Raw genomic sequence first — 22,618 nt, 5'->3', positions numbered from 1 at the left:
GGTCGGAGCGTCGCAACTTTCGGTAGTGGTGGTGCCTGTGCTGCAGCAGTAGAAGATATGGCGGAACTTTTGCAACAAGCTTTGGAAAGGATTGAGCTGAACAAGATCCCTAAAGCTCTCCAGAACAAACTCGAGAAGTTCCTTTCAGACCAGCAGGCAGAATTAGATTCCGTCAAAACATCCCATGAGCGATACAAAGCTGACTGCGGTAAGTAGTATAAGATAGCCGCACTTCTCAACGTTAGCTTAGGTTGGTCAGAAGTCACACTCTAGCTAAGCTAACCTAGTTAGATGTGTAGCGTTGGAAAACTATCTAGCTACTTTACTACTGTTTAGTCACCTCTTTATAAGTGACTTCAATGCGTAAATTCATGTTCCATGTGCTCTATTTCTATATCGTAAAACATGACATCCAAGAATTTTAAATAAAAGGCCCAAGATAGCTAGTTAACTAGCTTGCTGTTAGCTACCGAGCTAACTGGATTGGTATGACTGATTTACGCAAAATAAAGTGCAGTGCAGGTTTCTTGGGATTGTTTAAACAGGAAGTACTTTCTGTACAATCTGCAGCAAACCATAAAATAATTAGGTAACTATATATCTTAGATGACCTTATGTCCTCAAATGTAAATGTCGTGACTGCACAAGTGAAGGGACATAGCATCTATCTAGCCAGCTGCAGCTACTTAGCCAGTTATCATGCTAAAATATATTCGGTTTATTCGGTTCTGGTTTCGGTATCTATATACACTTCACAACGAGTAGAACGAACAAGTCCCACGTGTTCAGATTAAGACTGAATTGTCCAGGCAGCAGTGGTAACTAAGCAGTTAGGTAGCCAACTCAAACGTTCCCAGACGGTTTTTTTTTTTGTCAACCTAAATCCATGTATCAAAAATCAATAGCTAACCTCTTAAGTCTTTCTAACGGTTGTAAGACCGTATCCACTGACTAACTCTCACCTCATAGTTTAGCATATTTTATGCTGTTTAAATATACTGTTTAAATAATAACTAACTCCAGTTGTGTTTGACATGGTTGTAATTTGTTATGGGTATTTGTACAGAGCAACAGTACTTCAATGTTGAGAAGAAACTGAACGAGACACAGGAACAGCTGGTGTCCCATGGCAAAGAATACCAAACTGTCAAGGAGGAGAACAGCCGACTAAGTAAGTCATATGCTCAGTGTTCGTGTATGTGCATTTCATTAGAAATTGTCCAGTCCTCATTTTATTGTAAAAATGCATTCCTCTTATTTAGCTGAAGAGCTAAAGAAACTAAAAGACACTGAGGAGGAGGATGGATCGTCACAGCAGGTAAGGGCTTGGATTTCATGCTTTAACAGACAAATACTTAGTTTTCTAAATTTGTGCATTATTCTTGGTAACTAGTTAATGCATGCATGAATAAAGTTTTATATTGGACACATTTAAATTGTATTACTACATTTTGTAAATAATTAAAAAATAATTCAGATATAAGCATCACTAATAATGATATATAATATACACACACACACACACACATATTATTTATGTGTGTGTGTGTATATATATATATATATATATATATATAATATATATATATATATATATATATATATATATATATATATATATATATATATCTCACACATTAATTCTGTAATGTTGGTGGTTAGACCACTAAAGCGGAATTCGAATAAATACCAGGGTCAGATTAAGTAGGTTTTTTTTTTCTGTATAGGAGGAAAATGGAAAAAAATTCATTGTAATTTAATTAAATTATAATTCATTGATTCAGTCATCATTCATTAACATGATGTGTATATTAAATAATGACAAAAAAACTGACAAGAGGTAGCTTCCATCTTGGCCCAGCATACCCTCACTGGAAGACACTGTTACATATCTTAAAAATAACAATGGTAGTTAAAAATATGCAGCAGTAATAATAATAATGCACTGCTACATATTTACATTTATGCCATTTAGCTGATGCTTTTATCCAAAGCAACTTACAATTATGACTGAATACAATTTGGTTAAAGACCTTGCTCAGAGGCCCAACAGTGACAATTTGGCACTGGTGTGGCATGAACTAGCAACTCTGATTACTAGTCGATTAATTCAACCGCTTTAGAAGGGTCTGGAGCATTTTGTCTTAAACAGGCTCTGTGAGGTCTCAATATAATATAATCCTAAAGTTGGACTCCTCAGAATAAAACATAATCATTGACTGGATATTGAATGTGAAGGCGTGACCTTGTTTTTCTGGTAGCCAATCTGAATGCAGATTTTACTGAGGCATGTAGGCAAAGGACAGTTTTATTTTGTTGGGGTTATTGATTTTCAATAACAATAGGAAAAACAGTTCAGTTTCTAAGTACCTCAGGTGGAGACATGGCACTTGGCTGGTCTCAAGAAGCATTTCTGAGTCTACCTTGCCATGAGACTGAGACAAGAGAGAATTAAAATTATGTGGACAAGACCAAGAACGGACTTGAGTACTATAACCCTAGGTAGTAATGATACTATATCCTTTGTAATGAAAATGTACTTGTTTCAGGGTAAACCTCAAAAAGCCAAATATGAGCTTGAGGCTGAAAACCGGGAGTTGTCACGTCTGCTTGAGAAGAAATCACAAGAGGTGGAAAATCTTGGTGGTAGGATAACCTCTTAATTCTCCAGCTTCACACACAGTTAAGCCAGCATGCTTCTAGATATCATTTTTTGAAACTATTTTTTGCTTACTTTCAGAGGACGTTAAACGGCTCAGTGACAAACTAGTGGAAACCAGTGCAGTGAAGATGGAGCTTCAGCTCAAACTGGATGAGCTCCAGTCATCTGAGATGTCTATTCAGGTAAAGTCAACCATTATTGCTATAAATAGCAACACTAATCAAGGAAAAATTTCCAAAAGGAAAAAGTTATTAATGCTAAAAATACTAAATGAAAGCTTGTAGGGGCACATGTATGAAAAATGACTTTCTATTTCCTGATTTTTATTTATTGTTAACTAACAAATGGATTTAATGGGCTCTGAATCTGTCCTAACAGCATCGAGAGAAGCGAATGGAGCAGGAGAAAGAGCTCCTGCAAAACCAGAACACGTGGTTAAACTCAGAACTGAAGAGCAAGACAGAGGAGCTGCTCAACGTGTCCAGAGGGAAGGGTAAAGAGATCCTGGAACTCAAGTGTTCTTTGGAGAACAAGAAGGATGAGGTACGATAGCTCTGGAGTGTGTAGTAGTATTAAGTCTCATGTTTTTATTTGTTGGAGATCAGTGGGCTTTAACCAGTGCTGTTCCCTTACCCTCCAGGTGACCAGACTTCAAGATGAAATGGGTGCACTTAAGACCATAAGTGAAAACCTGCAGAAAAACACTGAGGCCCTGTTGACCAAACTGGAAGAGGTTGGCTGCTGTTTTACATAAACTGTTTTATTCAGTGTTCACAATTATAAAGGGGGGTGTTAAAAAGCATCTATTTTCAATGTCCTCTTGCAACAGGAGAAGGACCATCGCACTGCCATGGAGGAAAAATATCGGAATGAGCTGAATGCCAACCTTAGGCTCAGCAACTTGTACAAGGTCAGTTTATGCCAATGTCAGTTCTGTATTGAATGTACTCTTGTATGGCATTTCAGACCACATGCTTGCTCTTGCGCTAAGCTTTGTGGTCTCAACAGGACTCAGCTGCTGATTTGGAGGCCAAGAACGGAGAACTGAATAGAGCTGTGGAAGAGCTTAACAAACTGCTAAAGGAGTCAACAGAAGGTATGAGCAGTTTTCTGTCTTTAAGCATAGCAGAAAACATGATGGCTTTTCAACACTAGCCCAGGCTTTGGGTTTCTGTGAATGGATATTGATGTTTTATCTCTTTTGCCAATAGCTAACAAAACTACAGAGAAGAAGTTATCTGATCTGGAGGGCTCGCAAAGCAAAATGGAGGATGAGCTTCAGGAGAAGATCAGGAACCTGGAGAAAGAGTTAGAGAATGCCAATACGAGCCTCACCAACTTCAAGAGAAGAGGTTCTGTAGCATATCTATATGGATAGATTCAGAACCCAAGACACATCTCACTGTAATGCTTTCACTGTAAATCGAACAAGAGTTGCACTCAACACTGGCTGTACAACTTAACCTGCTGGTTTAGTTTGTGCTTGGTGAATAATGTAACATTTTCTGCTTCTGGACCAGGGGTTCCAGCTCTCACCGAAGAGGAGCTGACCAACTTGTCTCCAACTGCAGCTGCTGTGGCCAAGATAGTGAAACCTGGCATGAAGCTAATGGAGGTAAATCACCCTCATTATCAGCAGTCGCTGATAATAAAATGAAACGGTAACATTTAATAGTAGTTGCTTAAATAGTTTCCCATGTATATATTATTCTGTCCATATTTAGCAGTGACAGTAGTATAAAGCTTCCTTACACCTTATGCACCAGTGATTATAACTGGCTCAATGTGGCCCCTCCCTTGTAGCTCTATAATGCTTTTGTGGAGGCTCAGGACCAGCTGCACCTGGAAAAGCTCGAAAATAAGCGTGTCAACAAGGTGCTGAATGAGATCGTGCAGGAGGTGGAAACCAAGGCACCTGTCCTGAAGAGGCAGAGGGAGGAGTATGAGAACATGAAGAAGTCCATGGGCAACCTCTGTGCTAAGCTGGAGCAAGCTATGAAGGTGGGTGTGTTCGGACATGCATTTGTTACTGAGCCTTCGAACGAATAATATAAACACTGAACCAAGCAAAAGGGAGTCAGCCTGTTCTTGGTGCGACTAATTGAATCTGAATACTCAATGGTGTATCTGCATCTAAAAGAAAAGGGATACTCCTTTGAGGACATCAATGTACACATTTGGAAGAGAGGACGATTGATGTGAATTAAGTGTGATAGTGGCTATCTGTCTAGTTAGAACAGCCATTCATGGTTGGGGGTGGCTGCTACGCCTCTTATCAGCTATTTACAAAGCCTTCCTGACATTTCTACCATGGCAATTTCACACTAATTATTCCCTGTATATTTCAGTGAGTAGGATCTGCAATATAATGGGTATGAGTCACCCAGAGAGGTTTAAATGCCAGTGGACTTGCCTATTAAAAGATGACCCTTGGACGAGTGTCAAAATATTAAATATTAAAATTTATAGTGCAGTTGTGCTTGTTTACTTCTCTTAGGATATGTTCAGACTTGGCAGCTTTGGTTCGATTGAAATGAACTCTGGTATGATGGTGCAGTTAATGCAGTTTATTACAGCAAGTAAGAACGTTTGACTTCTTCAAATGAACACTGAACCTTTTGTAGTATGAACACTGTACAAACCAAAGGCACAAATGGAAAAAAACATAGGATGTAATTTCACAAGATGTGAATTTTGTACTACTATTAATGGAACACTTCACATTGGTTTGGTAATGCACTCATTGTTTGATGTAGTTCTTTTGCTCATTTTGCATTTTTTAGGTATCGGCGCTATATTTAGCAGTATTCTAGATCAACTGTATTGAACTCGCTAGGATTGTATGAATAGATGACAGCTCTTTTGTAAGTCGCTCTCGATAAGAACATCTGTTAAATGCCAAAAATTTACAATGTGAAGGACTTCGTAGCGTTGTTTTAACTTTATGGATTTTACCAGCTTTTTCTGAATTTTCAGCTAGGCAAACACAGAGCATTGTTTTGAAAGTTTGGTTAGCATTATTCTAGTTTATTGTTGCAAAGTACACGTCAGGAGGTGACTGTATCCATATGATTTCTTTAAGTTTCTTTTATAGTTTTTGGTGGTATGTCAGTGTGAGCAATTGACAAACGAGATGCGACAATGCGTCATTTTCTGCTTTGTTTTAGACCAAGGAAACTGATCTAAAAATGCACTCTTAGACAAGCGTTTTTTGTTTTGTTTTTTTCATTTTTCAGGAGATCGACAAACTGCAGAAGGAGACAGAAGAGGCAAATAAGCGAGCATCTGTGTTGGACAGAGAGTGGCAGAGGGCTAAAAAACAGATAGCAGACATGTCTCAGCAGGTGGGCTAACCACTTTGTTATATATTCTATAGCCGGTCCTCCATTGTTGCGGTATCAATAAATTTTAATAATCTTTTCATGAATGTTAATGGTGTATGAGCATCAGAATGAGTTTGAGTTTGATCTTGTCAGTGGTACACAACCGTATTTGCAGGAATGCAAAAGCAGACTTTTAAAGAATAATTTTACCTTTAAAGTAAAAATGTTTGTTTTACCAGTGTTCATTGGAGAATACCCATAGAAAGTGCAGCTTATTAGAAAATGTTACCTTTTACCTGGAAACAGGTTCGTGTGTTGCTAGTGGAGCTGGAGGAGGCTCGGGGCAACCAGGTGGTGCGTGAGGACATGGGCGCAGCAGTGAGTAGCAGCTCAGAAGTGCTGGGCCCACACCAGGTGGCCTTCCGTAGTTTGGAGGAGCTCCAGCAGCAGAACCAGAACTTGCTGGCCCAGATCAGAGAGCTGGAGGAGCAGCGGGAGAGAACGGAGAGTGAAGCCAAGACGGCCAGGTAGTCACTAGGCATACACCTGTTTAGTGGCGATGGGGATTTAATCACTTTGGATTAAGTTAAAGTTCTAATTGGACATAACTGATTCCAACTAGCAAACCACCTTTAATACTGTAAAAACATTCAAACAGCTACCGAATGCCCTGTAGAAGGTACAAAAGGATTGTGCACAAGTAAAGCTAGTGCTGCAGCAGCTGTGAATATTCTGGTTGGTACTGTAGTTTAGTAGAAATGGATTACTCTGGATCAGTCTTGAATCTAAGCATATATAAATAAAATACAAGATTAAATCTTGCTTTCACATCATATTAGAGCCCTAGGTTTTATTACCATTACTCACTGTAGGACCTGAAAAAAATCAAGTGAACTGTACCAGATATGATGCACTGAGGTGTTTTGGAATCCCTCTTGCAGGCAAATTGAATTGGAGAAGAGTCTGGAGCAGGTGCAAAAGGAGCTGGATCTGCTGAAGGAGCAGATGAACCAGCAGAAACAGCTAGCCAACTCTGCCAAGAGACAGAGAGACATGTACCGCATTCTGCTGCAGACTACTGGGGTTGAACTACCGCCACAGAGTGAGCCTGCTGTTCTTTTGGCTGAGGCAGGGAAGTAATACTACAAAGCTGGTTTTATGGTTAGCAACCAGACAGAATGAGCTAAGCAGAATGTTTTCCAGCTTGTTGTTCCTAAAGTGAAACCAGTTTACTAATCTATGAATCTCGTTTTAGAGCGTATTCCCTCAATTATCTTCCACATGAGTTTAGCACAGTTTTTTGTATAATCTAAGTATGACCATGCAGATGATGTTCGTGTTCAGGCTCGGAGGGAGAGTCCCAGACTGCTGCACCCAGCAGGCCTGGTAGCACGCCCGGTAGCACGCCCGTACGGTACACCCCAGTCCGAGCTGCAGATTCAGCCCAGGCCATGCAAGCTAAAGCGGCTTTCAAGCAGGTCAGTGTTCCCATTTTTACGCCTGTACCTTTTTGTGATGTTTGTAAATGATGTTGGCAAGTGAAGGGTATTTATACCCACTGTCTTTCAGTAAACTGCCTTAACTGTAGCTACAGTCATTGAAGTTTCCTCAGTGTTAACTCCACACTAACAACACATACAAAAACACCAAACTTAAATACTAAGTTGGGGTGAACATTTAGTATAATTGTTTCTAGGATGTTCTACCTATGTCATGCTTGTTCTTCTGGCTTAAAGATCCTTTTTCCAACATTCTAAAGGCATCTTCCAGACTTTGGAAACTTGGGTTTTGTTGGTCATCATTTTGATCGCTGGGGAAAGCTTTTTGTATGACCGAACTTCCTTGCTTTCTCATAGCTGAATGATGCCTTTATGACATACAAGAAGGAGAAGGCAGAGAATGACAAGCTACTGAATGAGCAGAATGAGCGACTGCAGAGACAGGTGTCGGACTACATCTCCCAGAAGGCCAAGCTCTCCTCTCAGCTTGAGTTTGCCTCTAAGCGGTGAGTTCTCCTTCCCTGGCGCAGTCCCATAGTCTGATGTAACGGAGAAAAATGGCTACTGCTATCTTAATCAGAAATGTGAACAAGTGTATTTGGTGTTTCATTCAGTCAGATATCCAAAACCTCTGATTTCAAGGATCCTTTTTTTTTTTTTTTTTTTGGCTGGATTGAATGTTTTTGCGCTGTACCATTTTTAATTGGTTCTTACTGTGCTACCTGGCAGGTATACAATGCTTCAGGAAAATGTGAATGGGTATAGAAGAGAGATTGACTCCCTGCGGGAGAAGGCTCAGATGCTGTCTGCCACTTCCCAGAAGTATGAACAGATCATCCACACCATGACACAGGACCTAAGAGAAGCCAATGAGAAGCTAGCTGTAGCGGAGGTGTGCAAGAGTCCTTCAGTTTTATAACACTTGTGTGTCAGGGTGGCCATTTTCACTGTAATTAAGTTTAAAGGCTTGATGTCATTGTTTGACATTTGTTCTGATTACACCATGTAAAAACTCTAGCAGCACTGATGTCAAAGGTCTATTTTTTCACCCATTTAATAGAATGAAAGTGTTCTTGTTGCATTTCACCCCCTTCCTTTCCTAAGGTGCGCTGTGAAAACGTCCGTAAGGAACGTGACATCCTGAAGCAGGTGGAGATCAGACTGACCCAGGAGAAGGAGTCCATACTGGCAGAGCAGCGTGGCCAGAACCTGCTGCTCACCAACCTCAAATCAATCCAGGTGCAGTGCGGGCCACAAATACCCTTTTTCTGTTGCCATTTTTTGGGTGCAATACCCTTTGATCAGTATCTGGAAACTGAAAGTGTCTTTCCCTCGATAGATCAGTTATGCTAAGTCTTTGTAGGTAGTGAAGTGTATTCGGACTTTACTCTGTATTCTCAGGGGAGTCACTGTGAAAGGGGATCCTTTGCACTTGCTTGCACCCACTTCAGGCGAAGTGGGGTTGAAGTGACGTTTGTCTGGTCGGGATATGTTCCTAATCCCTTGGTTTCTGGTGACATAGCTGACAATGGAGCGCTCGGAGGCGGACACCAGACAGCGCTACATCAACCAGGTCGGACAACTGGAAAAGGAGATTGCTCAGCTGAAGAAGAGGCTTGAACAGGAGGTGGAGCAGAGACACGCACTGGAACGCAAGCAAGATGTAAGCTGCAGTCTCAATATTTTGATTTTGCTTTTTGTTTGACTAACTTTGTGAAATGCCAAATTAGCTAATAATGAGTGAAAGTTAAAGGGGATGATTAGCAAGCTACCTATATGATAAGGCTCAATCTAGCATTTGTGACCTAGCTAGCTCGCTAACGATGCCTCTTCAGTATGTTGTCCCCAATTTTGGCTTGAATTCTGCTTGAATGCAAGACAAAAGACGCAACCTACTTCCAATGCGCACATATTGATCGATTTTACCATCACCTTGGCTTTTGTGTTGTATAGACCCAGTTAGTGGAGGCCAAAAAGCAGTTAGCAGCCCAGAGCACTCTGCACCAGAAGACGAAGGACTTGCTGAAGAGTGCGGAGCAGCAGCTGTCCACACTGAGGCAGCAGCTGAACAACGGCAACCAGAGTAACACGGGCAGACAGCCTGTCAAACCGCCAGCTACAGGTAATTTTATATTGTAAATAGCTTATACTGTTATTCCATTCTACCCTAATGCATCTTATGTTGCCTTTCAAAGGTAGAAAAAGTCCACCAGTTGAGTGCTTAAATGCAGCCAGAGTCAAGTTTTCCAGCTTCCTAGATTCTTCCTAGTCAGTTGAAAAATTACTGTGAGGAGCATGTTAGGAAGGTGCACCTTCTGTCATATGGATGTGTGATCCTGAATATATTTTTAAAAGTAGTATTTTATTGTTGCACTGTCCACCTCATGTTGAGGTGCAAATGGCGACTGCGCTTTGTACTCGGTTGGATTTAGTTTTGTCTGCTCGCAGTCCTGTCCTGTCCCCTGCCACTGATCTCCTCATTTCTCGTCTCTCCTCATTTCTTCTTTTTGTCTCGTTGGTATCTGTTAACAAGCTTTTGTCCTTGTCGTTGATAACATGTTGGTTGTATTGCCAATAAATGCTAAACCTTAGTTTAAAAACATAAACCTATATTATGATAAAAAGAAACTTTTTTTAGAGGGGTGAGTAAGACATTACATGGGAAGATTAATCATATTTTAAAACTAATTCCCATATTGTCCTTTCATTTATGAAAAGTTTTAAAATTAAGTTTCTAAACAGATTGCTATGTTTTGATGAACCATATAATTACACTCTCCATAATGGGTTTTTGGCTCTATTGCCCACCTCTAAGCAATATTGGGCATTGTGGCTTTTGTTTTGGCATAATTTTTTTAAAATCAAACTGGCATTATAAAGATCATATAACTCTGCGCCACAACTAGTTTTCAGTGCTGACCATTTCATTTAGCTTGTGCTTTATTGTTGAGCAGTTGACATGATATGCAGCTCTACTCTTGCATTCTTCACCCACAGCTCCTGGGGTCCCACAGCAGGAGGTGGAAGAGCTGCGAGCCCTTCTGCAACAGGCTGAGGATCAAAACGCTGACCTGAAGGAGCGTCTGAAGAGCACCACGGATAATGTTGAGGAGTACAGGACCATGTTAGTCAGCCTGGAGGAGTATATCAGCAAGGAGAAACAGGTGGGACTAGTTACGTTGGTCTCTAGTTATGACACACATCCTCATTTTAAAAACTTGGTAGGGAAACGGACAAACTGCAGTGTTTCCCCAAAAAACACTAAATTTCAGGTCATTCTAGAATGAATATAACTGAGCAGCAGCTGTAACAGATGAGCTATTGAGATCTTATTGCTGCAATGCTTTTGGAAATCTAGATGTTGATATTTTATGTGTATACAGGCTAACTAGTCTAACATGCCCATATTTCTTGTACTAAAACAGACAATATATGTAGCAGCACTTGAGAATACTCTTAAAAAAAAGATAAAGATAAATGCTGAAATTTCGGGCCATGGCCCTTTCCCCATGGCCGTTGTCTCACTCCACCTTTATCTTCCCGGTCCAGGTGGCAGAGGAGGCATGCGCTTCCGTGGAGAGCCAGCTGAAGGAAGCCCAGGAGCTGAACAAGCAGCTGGAGGCCCGACTGGAGGAGGCCGAGCGGGAGAAACAGGAACTGCAGGAGGAGAAGCTTAAATCTGTGGAGAATGTGGAGAAACATGTAAGTGAGCTGCACCTTCTGGGTTCTGGGGTACAGCTAGAACCCTGCAGACGTAGTAAAACATCTGGTCGTTGTCCCTGCCACACCCACCCCTTTGGTGGTCAGTTATTTGTTTGAGAGAGGGAAAGCAAGGGCTTATAGGCCTTGGGACACTTGCACCATGTTCTGAGTGTACTGTGCGTGCAGTGGGGTGGGAGGAGATGCATCAGACTAAACTACAGAGATATGACGTGGCTGTTGAAATGTGGAGGTAAAAAAACCCCAAACATTTTGCCGCCTTCTCTCTTCATTCCCGGTAGGTGAAGGAGCTGAAGCGGAGTGTGACGGACATGCAGACAGAACTGCAGGAAGCGCTGCAGAGAGCCACGACCGCCGTGGGCCAGGAACAGCGAGCCCTGCAGGACAGCCAGCAGCAGGTGTGCTTCCTGGCAGTCTAGCACACCAACACTTCAAAAGGGCCCCTTTAATCTATGAAGTGAACCAAAGCTTGATGAGCACAATTTGGATTTTGTTGCCATGTTTAGAAGTGCAGAGGTGTTTTTAGCACAAAGGCATTGAGAGGTCAAAATAAAAAGATTTGTAATCATTGCAATTAAAGTGACATTCTGGCTTTTTTTGGCTATTTATCCTTCCCATCCTCTTCTTCACCCCCAATTATTCACCGTAGCATTTTCAAGTGTTTCTAACGCTTTTGTCACCCCATCCCATCCCCCCCAGGCTAAGATGGCATTTGAGGCGCAGGGTAAATATGAGCGGGAGCTCATGTTGCACGCTGCCGATGTGGAGGCCTTGCAGGCTGCTAAAAAGCAGGCCCAGCAGGCAGCGAGCACCATCAAAGAGCTGCAGGAGAAGGCCCAAAAGGCTGCAGCTGAGCTCCAGCAGGGGCATGCAAGCTGGGAGCAACAGGAGAAGAACCTGAAGGTAATGAGGGATTGGGTGGGACAGGGAGGGCAGGATTAACTCCCATGGGAGGTCTGGGCAGACTGTCCCAGGCATATTGGCTGTTGAAATATTCTTGTCTGATGGTACTTAAGGTACTGCAGTAATTCTCAGATTACTAGGAATATTGGTTCTAAAGAGTCTTGGAATTGTATAGTATTAAGAGATTTGCAGACAAGACGCACCTAACGATTTTTTTCATAGTTGGTCATATTTTGGTGAAGAACCCATTAGGCTGTATTTAACTCTCTGGCCTTTGGTGTATACAGGAGGAGCTGGCCAAGCAGCAGCAACGAGTGGTGGAGCTGCAACAGCAGAACGGTATGCTCCACCAACAGATGGAGAGCCTGAGCAGCAAGATGGCCTTCACAGTTCAGCAGCAGGCAGACCCTGAGGGCAGTCTGAACGTGTCTCTGAATGAGGAGGGCAAGACCCAGGAGCAGATCATGGAGATCCTCAGGTGAGAAGGCCCACAGTCTCGTGCTGCATCATGACTTATGACATGTTGGCTAAAAATCCAATTCATTTCCAAGTTCAGAAATATAGAATCTAGTGTTTGCATATGGGATGTGTTTGTTATTGCTCAATGCACATGTTATGGTGCAGGTTTGTGCGTCGGGAGAAGGAGATAGCCGAGGCACGGTTCGAGGTTGCACAGGTAGAGACCGAACGCTACAAGCAGCACATGGAGCACCTGGAGAAAGATCTGAAGGAGCTTCAAGACAGTCTGACGTCCGAGCGAGACAAACTGCAGGTGGGAGCAGGAAAATATTAATTCAAGTGCTATTCAAATGTTAAATCCTTATGTATTAGTGGCGTTCTTAAGAAGTGTGGTGGAAATCTTTGTGAACAGGTTAGAGAAACAATATAATGATTGCAGCAATTGCTATGCTATGAATTGACTGGAAGGCAAGGGTAAAAAAGGAAAAAAAAAGTTTATTCAAAGACTAAGCCCCACCCACCCTATTTTATTACTTTTTTTAAATCCACCTTTATACTGTTTATCCAAAGCAGGGAGAAAAAGGAACAGCTCCCTACTAGTTGTTTTGTCTTGCTGGACCTATCTTCCCAGCACCAGTGTCAAGAAACTGGGTCAGATAATGGGCAGGGTCGGGGTCAGAGAGACGAGAGGAAGCACCTGTAACATCTTAACTTGCTGCACAAACTGTTCAAGGGGTTGATTTGACTATTAATTTTCCATTACAGAAACCTTCGATTGTAAAAGTACTTTATATGCGCATGATTGAGTTCTCTTTCAGGCTCCATTGTGACCTTTTGCCCTTTCTTCAGGCGACTGCGAAGGCCATGGCTCAGCAGGAGGAGAAGCTAAAGAGGCTGGAGGGTGTGAACGCTCTGAATGAGACCAACAAACTGCTGAAGGAGGAGAAGAACAGGCTAGAGCAGGAGCTGCAGCAGAACCGTGCCAAGGCAAAAGCTCAACTGCCTGATAAGCCTTCCGTTTGAGGGCTCCTCGCCTGTTAGGCCCACCATGCTAAGGGCTCTTCACTTAAAGGCCTATTAGGCTGTTCGCTATCTTTAAGGCCCTCAGTCTCTGGAGATCATTTAAGATCACTTACTTTCATTGGGAATTCTGTGCTGTACAGACTGGAAGGAGCCTTTTTGAATTGTTTTCACGTACTCATCTCATTGTTTGTTTTTAATATGCTTATCAGAGTATAGTTTTTGTTGGGTAATTTTACGAGTAGGTAATTGCTTAATTTCCATCAACTTGTCTGTTTCCAAAGCAAGCTCTAATGGACATTTCTCGTGCTCTCTCTCCCACTCACAGATGCGCAAACTAGAGGCGGACATACGCCCCCTACAGGAGAATAATGCAGAGGTGAGTGAGAGGAACGGCTTGCTGGAGGCTGAGAAGAGGCTGCTGGAGGAAGACGTCAAGCGCTGGAGGACCCGTACACAGGTGTGCAGCAATCGTGTGTGTGTGTGTGTGTGTGTGTGTGTGTGTGTGTGTGTGTGTGTGTGTGTGTGTGTGTGTGTGTGTGTGTGTGTGTGTGTGTGTGTGTGTGTGTGTGTGTGTGTGTGTGTGTGTGTGTGTGTGTGTGTGTGTAAGTAAAACCATCTTATGCTGGTTTGCAGCAACTGGTGAGTCAGCAGAAGGACAGCGACCAGGAGGAGAGTAAGAAGCTCCAGATGGAGAGGGAGACCCACCTGAAACGCATCCAGCAGCTGACCGAGGAGACGGCCAAGCTGAAGAGTGAGCTGGCCAGGTAGGCGACTGCTTCAGTTCAGTCCACTGCACCACTAAACTATTTAAAGCAATATGTCTGCCACATATAGCTAGAGTCCTTTTATGATGAGTGGAAAACAAATTGGGGCCAACCTAGAAGTCAGAAAGATCAGCTAAATGTCATAAATGCACATGTAAGACCAGCTAACTGGTCAAAGGCAACTGGTGATTCAGTGGCATAAGCCGACTGGGAGTCTCTGACGTTGGGCGTCAATGAGACGTTATATGTGTAAAAAAAAAAAAAAAGTTTTTTTTAAAGTTTGGTCTCGAGTAGGCCTACACTGCTTTTAATTCATCTTTACACACTTTTTTATTAATTAAATAATGAACTGCCGTCGTGTGTGTGTGTGTGTAGGATTCGTCTCTTAACTGCTCAACTGCTTGTGTGTGTGCAGGGCGAATGCCTCGGCGTCGGTGGCGCAGAATCAGGGCCAAAACCTGAAGGACAGCATGGGCAAGCTCACAGCCGAGAGAGACGTCCTGAAGAAGGAGCTTGAGGCCAAGGCTCTGGACATCCAAGAGAAACTCAAAACCATTGTGCAAGTGAAGAAGATCGGGCGACGCTACAAAGCCCAGTACGAGGAGCTCAAAGCGGAACAAGAGAAGGTACGTCGGACAGGATGATGTATAGTTCTCCACAGTCAAAAGGCCTCAGATTATAGAGGTGTTTGTTCACAGAAGAGTATGCTGTTAAGTATGTGTCCTGACATCTCTAATGTCTTGTGCTCTGTGTGCATTTCTCGTGTGCGTCCGTGCGTCTCAGATGGTCAAAGAGGCAGCAAAGGCTCCTTTGCCTGCCCAGGAGGAGGAGGCCCAGAAGGAGGCACAGGTGCAGCAGGAGATTGAGAGCCTGAGGAATTCCCTGAGCCAGGCTCAGAGCAGAGCCACAGAGCTGGAGGGGCAGGTGGACAGCCAGCAGAAGGTAACCACTTTATTCCCCAACACGTCTAGTTCTCCTACCTAGATGCTAATGTTTATGCTGAAGGCGAACTGAGACACTGTTTGGTCTGGTGGAAGGCTGTGCAGTATGCTGTTCCCCTTTTTGAAAGCATTAGTTGACATCGGTTGTAGAAATAACCGTAATTGTTTGCTGGGTACGTACGTGGAGGGATAGAGCGAACGTCTGTAAGCTCTTGCTCATGTTCCTTCGGGTGTGTGGGTATCGAGGTTGCGGTGGGCCTCCTTAAGCTGTAACTGGTGTCCCTGGATGCAGGCAGCAGGTGAGCGTGAGGCGGAGTTGAAGAGCCTGCAAGAGCAGCTGGCACAGGCTCAGCCGGAGCTGACGCGCCTGCGTGCCCAGCTCCAGGAGAAGAGTGCCCAAGAGGAGCAGCTCAGGCAGCAGATCGCCGACAAGGAGGAGAAGACCAAGAAGGCTTTTATGGGCGCCAAGCAGAAGATCCACCAGCTCAATAGTAAGTGGGGGAGTGGACACTGAAACAGAACCTCAAACATTCATTTAGTTCAGCTTAAAGCCCGTGTCCTTATATACCTGCAAAACTCGTCAGGTTTTCACCCTGTTGTCATGGTATTCATTTGTGCTGTAGATTTCTTGGGCCTCGATTTTATGCTACTATTGATAATTCTTTATCTCTGCATAAACGTAAACACAGGAACCTTATTAAAATAATACAGATTGAGTGGGAGAGGGGTGATGCTAGAGTGTGTGTGTGTGTGTGTGTGTGTGTGTGTGTGTGTGTGTGTGTGTGTGTGTGTGTGATATCCAGGTGCGAAAGAGCAGCTGGCGCAGGAGAATGAGGAGCTAAGGCAGCAGCGGGAGGAGCTGGAAGTGAGGCTGAGTGCGCTCAAGTCTCAGTACGAAGGCCGGCTGAGCCGGCAAGATCGTGAGCTGCGGGAGCTCCGCGAGCAGCAGGAGAGACACGGGGAGCCGAGGGACGACAGCCTGGATCCTGGAGCCATCAAGGTAATGCTTCCTACTGGCCACCAGGTGGCAAGTCACGCCACTGCACAATTCAGTGCCTCCCCTGCAGTGACACCTTTTTATCATGTGAAGGTTCATAATTGGGGGAAATGTTTTAACAAATTGTCAATGACCAAGAGAACACTATTTTGCTCTGCTGAATGTATTGCCTCAGGGAACACTGCCAGCACAGGAATAGAAAGACTTTTAACATGGTAAACCCTATCAGCTATAAAAAGCAAAATTGACACTCACCTTTTTCAACAGTGAAAACTTTAATCGGTTAAACTGGGTGTGTGACTTCAGAGAGGGTTCCGGGTGCTGTGGTGTGTAGTGTTTCATGCAGCTGGTATCTTTGAGCTTGAACCTGTCCTCTTCTGTAGACTCAGGAGCAACAGAGGCCTTCTGAAAGCAGGCAGATCAACCTGAAGACCACACCCACAGCCGACAGAGGAAGGTAAGGACTCTTACTTCAGGATGATTTTCATTTTCATTTAGGACTTTAGATGTGGATTAACTGGATGTGCAAATCCAAATAAATAGAAATCAGACACTGGAATTACACAAACATTTGAATTGTTGTTTTTTTTTGTTTTTTTTTTAATGGTTCTTAATTTTCAATCTGTTTCTAGTGCCACTTCTACAGAACCCCCTACAGCTAACATCAAGCCCACTCCTGTAGCTGGTGCAGCTAGCAAACCCTCACCAATCCCAGGCAGCAAGTCCACCCCCAGAGCCAGCATCCGGCCAATGATTACACCGGCACCTGTGACCACGCCCACCGCTACGGTCATGCCCACAGCACAGGCTGAGACACAAGAGGGTAACTCCGCCTCAGTATTCCAGTGGCTTTGATTTGATCAGAGCCCACAAGCTTTATAGTGCAGACGTTCTTTAGCTCTTTCGCTGTTCACCTGACGGCTACGACAGTTGTTGCTGTGACGACCTAATTAGTAGATGATAACATCAGACTACTCTGGGCTTCCAACACCTTGTATATTCTACATTAAGTCTCTACTAGACATGGCTCGAGTAAGAAACAGCTTCATAAAATTACACTCTTCCCTCCATTCTATTTCACTTTTTTTTTTTTTTAAACTTGAATGTTTTGTGGGTGCTTCGTTGTTGTCCCCGCCAGCTCTGCGTGCCACCAGCCCCAACGTGCAGAGCACCCAGCCAATCCTTACCCTGCAGCAGAGCCAGGTCACGGCCTTTGTCCAGCCCACTCAGCAGCAGGCCAATCAAGAGCCGCCATCATCCGTGATGGAGGCAGTGCATAGCTCTCAGATGGAAAGGCCGTCCACCTCTACTGCCGTGTTTGTAACAGGTGTGTTTTCAGGCATGCCTTTTGGGTGAAGGCAGTCTGAAAAGTTCTTGTTCACACACAGAGAGAGGGAGAGAACTGGAGGGTTGGTATCTGACGCGTGTCTGGTATGGGTTGGTGTCGGCGAGTACAGACCCATCTCTGCAGAAACGTGTGCGGGAGGAGGTGCTGGAGAGCTCCACAGAAATGACTGACAGCACACAGGACAACCAGACCGAGGCGCCCCCGCTCAAGAAGATCCGCTTCGTCCAGAGAGTCGGCCTGGAGGTAAGCTCTGTACAATAATGCAGCATCTTTATAGTGTGTGCGTGCCTGTACACACTTTTATACTTTGGGCTGGCAGAATAGATATAGAACACATATTGTACATATTGTCGATTTCTTTCTAATTTCTCCTAAACGGTTGTACATGTGATGAGCTGTGTTTTATACAACTTGGTCTGGCTACAGGAGGATGTGGGCACTGAGGAGAGCAGCGACGCGGAGGCTGAGTCTCCCAGAGACACGCAGGAAGCTCCCGACATCGGGGAGGTGAGAGACGGCAGACAAGACGCGGTACCTGTTCTGGTTGGGGCATGCAGTCGCAATACGTGTGTGTGCGTGCGTGTTTACTGTTCCAGGAGGGCTACCCTACGGGTGTGGACGAATCCTTCTCCCAGTCTGTCCCCATGGATCAGGTGAGCGAGTCCCAGCTCAGTGCGCAAGACTCGTCCGAGGAGCACAGGCACGATGTCATCCTCATCGAGTCTGACAGTGACACAGAGGTAGAGGAGGAAGTCGAGGAAGAGCCTGGACAGGTCAGGACCTCCTAACTATAAACACCTGAAGTAGCTGCGCAGGCAGAAAGCTACAGTGATCTATCCACACAGAAACATTGTCGAGCTTGTTTTAAAAGCCATTGTTCACCATCTCCTTCCCTTTCAGCAGTATGGAGAGGAGGAGGAGGAGGAGGAAGATGGAGATGGTGCAATGGCAGAAAGAGAGGAGAGCAATGAAGGCAGTGGCGATGTGACCGAGCCTTTCGAGGGGAATGCTACTGAGGTGACTGCTCCCTTCTAGAATATCACCATTTTTAGGGCTTGTTTATTCACTACAAAAAGTAAAGCAAAAATTCCTTCTGACATGCTAACACGCTTTGATGGCTGCGTAACTGCAGACAGTTGAGGCTACTGACCCAGGCACTGAGAACGAGGAGAGTGAAGGAGCATCAGACTCCATCCAGAAACAGGCTGATTCTCAGAGCGGTGGTAAGGCCACGCACGTGCGCGCATGCACACTTATCCTACATATAGAAGTGATGGCCTATATTTAGTCAAAGATGTTTTTCATATTGTTAATTGGCTTAACTGTTATTTCTCAAGGTCTGACTAAAGATAACCGTAGGTGTCCCCTGACTCTTGAATGCACTATAAATGAACACTTCCCTCAAAAACTCTCTACCACCCCCACCCCCCACCCCCTTGCAGGTGAAGCCGGCGGCAGTGCCCCAGAGCTGTGCGCGGTGGCCGAGACGGCCAGGGAACTGCAGCTTGCCCCTAGCGTGGCCAGCACCACGGCCTCTCTGGGGCCCCGGCCGCCCCAGTCTCCCCGCCGGCCCCACCACACGCCCCCGCCCCGGCTAAATATCCACCCCGTGCCAGAGCTTGGTCCCCCGCTCGTGCAGGTAACCGTCTCCTGCCACGGCCAGTACCTGTTTTACGTGCCACTTTTGGCTAACCAAATACATCTGCATTGTAGTCTTTTAAAAAAAAAATTTTGATGACTTGCTTTATTTTGGCTCGAGTCCAGAAAGGTCAAATGATGTTCTGTGCAAATGTAACAAACTTAAAGATTTAATGTTCTCATGAGTGGAGTGTTTTGATGCAGGAGTTTTAAAGGGAAAATTTGTGTCCCCTTATAGAGGCAGCCCGGCCAGAGCAGACGCCTGTCAATGAGCCGCGCACCCCAGCTCACACCTGGAATAGGAAGCATGGTGAACACAAGCACGCTTTCTTTTTCTTTCTCTCTCTCGCTTAAACTCCATTTGTGTTTGGTGTAATTTACATCCTCTGGTAACGCTCAGCTGGGCTCCTTTGCATGTTTTTCTCTGCAGCAACACTTCTTTGATGATGATGATAGGATGGTTCCCAGCACACCGACCCTCATGTTACCACACCGCACAGACGGCTTTGCTGAGGCTATTCAGTAAGTAGCAGATCATAGAAAAGTTAAACCTTTTGTGGCCAAACAGAGGGCAGAGGTAGAGATCGTGATGGAGATATTAACAATTTTTTTTTTTTTTTTTTTTTTTTTTTTTTTTTTTTTTTTTTTTTTTCTGTTCGTCCGTCACTCACTCTAGTTCTCCTCAAGTTGCTGGAGTCCCTCGGTTCCGTTTCGGCCCCCCCGAGGACATGATTCCACAGGCGAGCTCGTCTCACTCTGACCTGGGTCAGCTGGCCTCTCAGGGTGGTGAGTTTTCACACTGAACTATGGCCCAGCTGTGATGGTACTTGCTTTGTGTGTCCAATAAGCACCACAATGGTAATAACGTCCAATTATTATGGACAATGGTGATGGTAGCCTCTGCCATCCTACATTAGGATAATGGGTCTGCTTGTTTGTACTAGCAGGTGTGTGTGTGTGTGTGTGTGTGTGTGCACGCATCAGGTTTGGGCATGTACGAGAGCCCTCTCTTCCTGGCTGCTCACGATGAGGAGTCTGGAGGCAGGAGTGTTCCCACCACTCCACTGCAGGTCGCAGCTCCAGGTAACCAGTTGCAGTGCTTGACCATTGACCACATGGCTGTTTGAAGCCCATGGAATTCTTGCAGGTTTCTTAAAAAATTTCTTTGTGTAAAAGTGACTGTGTTCACGGAGAGCCAACCGTCTGATGGGGCGGAGCCAGCTTCCCAGTCGGTGCCCATGGTCAGCACGTCCACAGTAGGCCTGACACTACCAGGGGAGGCTGTGGCCGGAGACGCTGGAGATGACGGAGATGATGTTTTCATGGCTGAAGCAGAGAGTGAAGGGTGAGGAGTCATCATTTGCTTAGCCCTTGACCTTCAGGTCAACCACATCATGCAGTTTTGTTTTAGTAGCTGACTACAAAAAATGCGCACATAAGCTTCAAGCTTAATATATGGGTTATTTAATAAAACGGTAATATTGCTTATACCTGAATTTAGATATATGACTTGATTTGATATGTTGTGTCATACATACATGCATATTTCTCCCAAATGTTGAATTATGAGTTGGTCAAAAAACTAATTTTGCTACAAGCTCAAACTACTGTTTATTTAATTTGGCAGAAGAAGCAAATCCTCTGGTTATTGTGGTTTTTTTCCACTTTTTATGAGGTAGACTTTTCAAACTTTTTGTTTTTTTGTTTTTTTTGTTACACCAGCTTCTGTTCAGCTTGCGGTTGTCAGTTAGCTTTGTTGGTTAGTTGGCTAGAGCCCTTTTGTAGGTAATATAGTCTGATGCAGATAATTAACTTTCTTCATCTGATACTGACACCATGGACCTTCTTCTGTTCCCTACAAGCTGAGCTGCAATCAAACTACATGACCAGACTGAAAGTGGCTTTCACTTTCGTATGAAAATGGCTCCCAACTCAGAGGGATATGACCACTCTAGCTGGCTTCAAATGACTTACTAGCGTCACTTTTAATGTGCAGTTGTTTTTGGCTTGAATGTAGCAATATTCATATTTCAGCAATTTAACTATCTCGTAATTCAGAGAAGGCAGTCATGTTGAGGAGAATATAGAACATGTATCTGGTTTAAAATTTTTATTTATCGCAGGGTGCAATGGAGATGATTTTTCGAAAATGCTTTTTTTTTTTGTCCATAGAAAAAAAAATGCTATCTTAGATGTCACACAACTTCAGTGATCTATAAAAGTGCAACACCACCCGTTGGCATTATGCAAATTAAATAACTGTCACTTTACATCAAAACTGTATGAAACATTTTTTAACGTTTGTTTGTAGCTGCTTCTTAGATTCATTGTTAACCACGTTAGTGTGATTTTGTTGGAGCTATTTTTTAATGCGAGGGTTTTTGTCCTCTGTGTGAACAGGACAAGCGGAGAGGCGTCGCAGGAGAGCCAGCCAGAGCTGGAGTCTGCTCAGCCTTCAGATGACGCCAGCCTGCCATCGACCAGCCAAGAGCCCACCTCCAGCTCCGCTCCGGGTACACCCGCTCCCCGATGCTCGCTGCAGAATTGCTAATGCTCTTGATGCCTTCTCTCAGTCATACTCATGTCTTACAATCTGGCCTCCAGACACCAGCAGCAGTAGCAGCCAGCAGTCCAAGCCTGCAGACAGGCACCTGACCCATCTGCAGCCCCCCCGGAGAGGTCAGCTCATCAGGAGAGGTGCTGAACACCCCCCCCCCCTTACACCCACACACCATTCCTTTTTCAGCCTGGCCATCAATACCTCTGCAGTACTGCCCTGTCAAGTCATAGAAATGAAGTACACGAATACACAAAATGCAGAAGAGTCTTCAAAATTGCTTCTTTTTTAGCTTTATTAAAGCAAAGTATTCATGCAGGAAAAAAAGTGTAGTTTTATAACAGGATATCATTCACTGGAAATAATGCAAGGCCTGTTAATTCAAAAAATACAAAGGCCTTTTTTTTTCTATACTACAATTGAAGGTTTTAAAAAATTTTTCGTTTTTCACCATAACGTCTTCCTTTGTTGTTTAATGTGGGCTATCTTTCCACAGGTATACCCTATCCCCGGGGGGGACGAGGGCGGTCGCTCAAGAGGGGTGCTCGGTTCTGAGGGCCTGTCCCACCCCTGCAGCTGTGGAGCCACTCCCTCTGCACTAGATTCACACCGCAAAACCAGAGCACCCGCTCGGTTCCCCTTTTTGTAAATTTTGTACATTGCTTTTGTCCACCCATTTAAGTTTACCATGCTGATTCAATTTAGTTTTAATGTTTTGTACTTTGTGAATAACGACTCTGTTGCTGTTGAATGTTTTTGCTAATAAATGGTAACATGCAGCTTA

The 22,618-nt window shown here is 44.1% G+C and overlaps 1 protein-coding gene across 2 annotated transcripts; it reads left to right on the top strand.

Moving 5' to 3' along the window:
- The first annotated feature begins 3 nt into the window (after positions 1-3).
- Positions 4-22,618, top strand: tpra (translocated promoter region a, nuclear basket protein). 2 transcript variants are annotated; one of them, XM_035534135.1, is made up of 51 exons: positions 4-208; positions 1,067-1,171; positions 1,263-1,318; positions 2,550-2,646; positions 2,741-2,844; positions 3,041-3,205; positions 3,303-3,395; positions 3,492-3,572; positions 3,671-3,758; positions 3,874-4,014; positions 4,183-4,277; positions 4,466-4,663; positions 5,899-6,006; positions 6,292-6,512; positions 6,927-7,087; positions 7,330-7,463; positions 7,842-7,990; positions 8,214-8,376; positions 8,589-8,723; positions 9,007-9,147; positions 9,438-9,606; positions 10,482-10,648; positions 11,034-11,186; positions 11,486-11,602; positions 11,904-12,107; positions 12,395-12,585; positions 12,732-12,879; positions 13,416-13,553; positions 13,915-14,046; positions 14,223-14,353; positions 14,769-14,979; positions 15,137-15,295; positions 15,587-15,785; positions 16,098-16,294; positions 16,675-16,748; positions 16,924-17,114; positions 17,430-17,618; positions 17,749-17,882; positions 18,066-18,146; positions 18,236-18,412; positions 18,543-18,656; positions 18,772-18,862; positions 19,082-19,278; positions 19,516-19,587; positions 19,708-19,799; positions 19,954-20,063; positions 20,262-20,360; positions 20,454-20,622; positions 21,678-21,790; positions 21,882-21,974; positions 22,331-22,618. In XM_035534135.1, exons 1-51 carry the CDS (start codon positions 58-60, stop codon positions 22,387-22,389), a joined length of 6,957 nt encoding a protein of 2,318 aa, XP_035390028.1. In that variant the 5' UTR covers positions 4-57; the 3' UTR covers positions 22,390-22,618. The 2 variants fall into 2 exon arrangements, with proteins under 2 accessions (XP_035390028.1, XP_035390027.1); XM_035534134.1 differs by having other exon boundaries at positions 18,540-18,656.

Source organism: Electrophorus electricus, chromosome 15 (genome assembly GCF_013358815.1).
Source record: "Electrophorus electricus isolate fEleEle1 chromosome 15, fEleEle1.pri, whole genome shotgun sequence".
Taxonomy (NCBI): domain Eukaryota; kingdom Metazoa; phylum Chordata; class Actinopteri; order Gymnotiformes; family Gymnotidae; genus Electrophorus; species Electrophorus electricus.
Note: the sequence above shows the minus strand (reverse complement) of the source record. Positions and strands in the feature narration are given on the sequence as shown.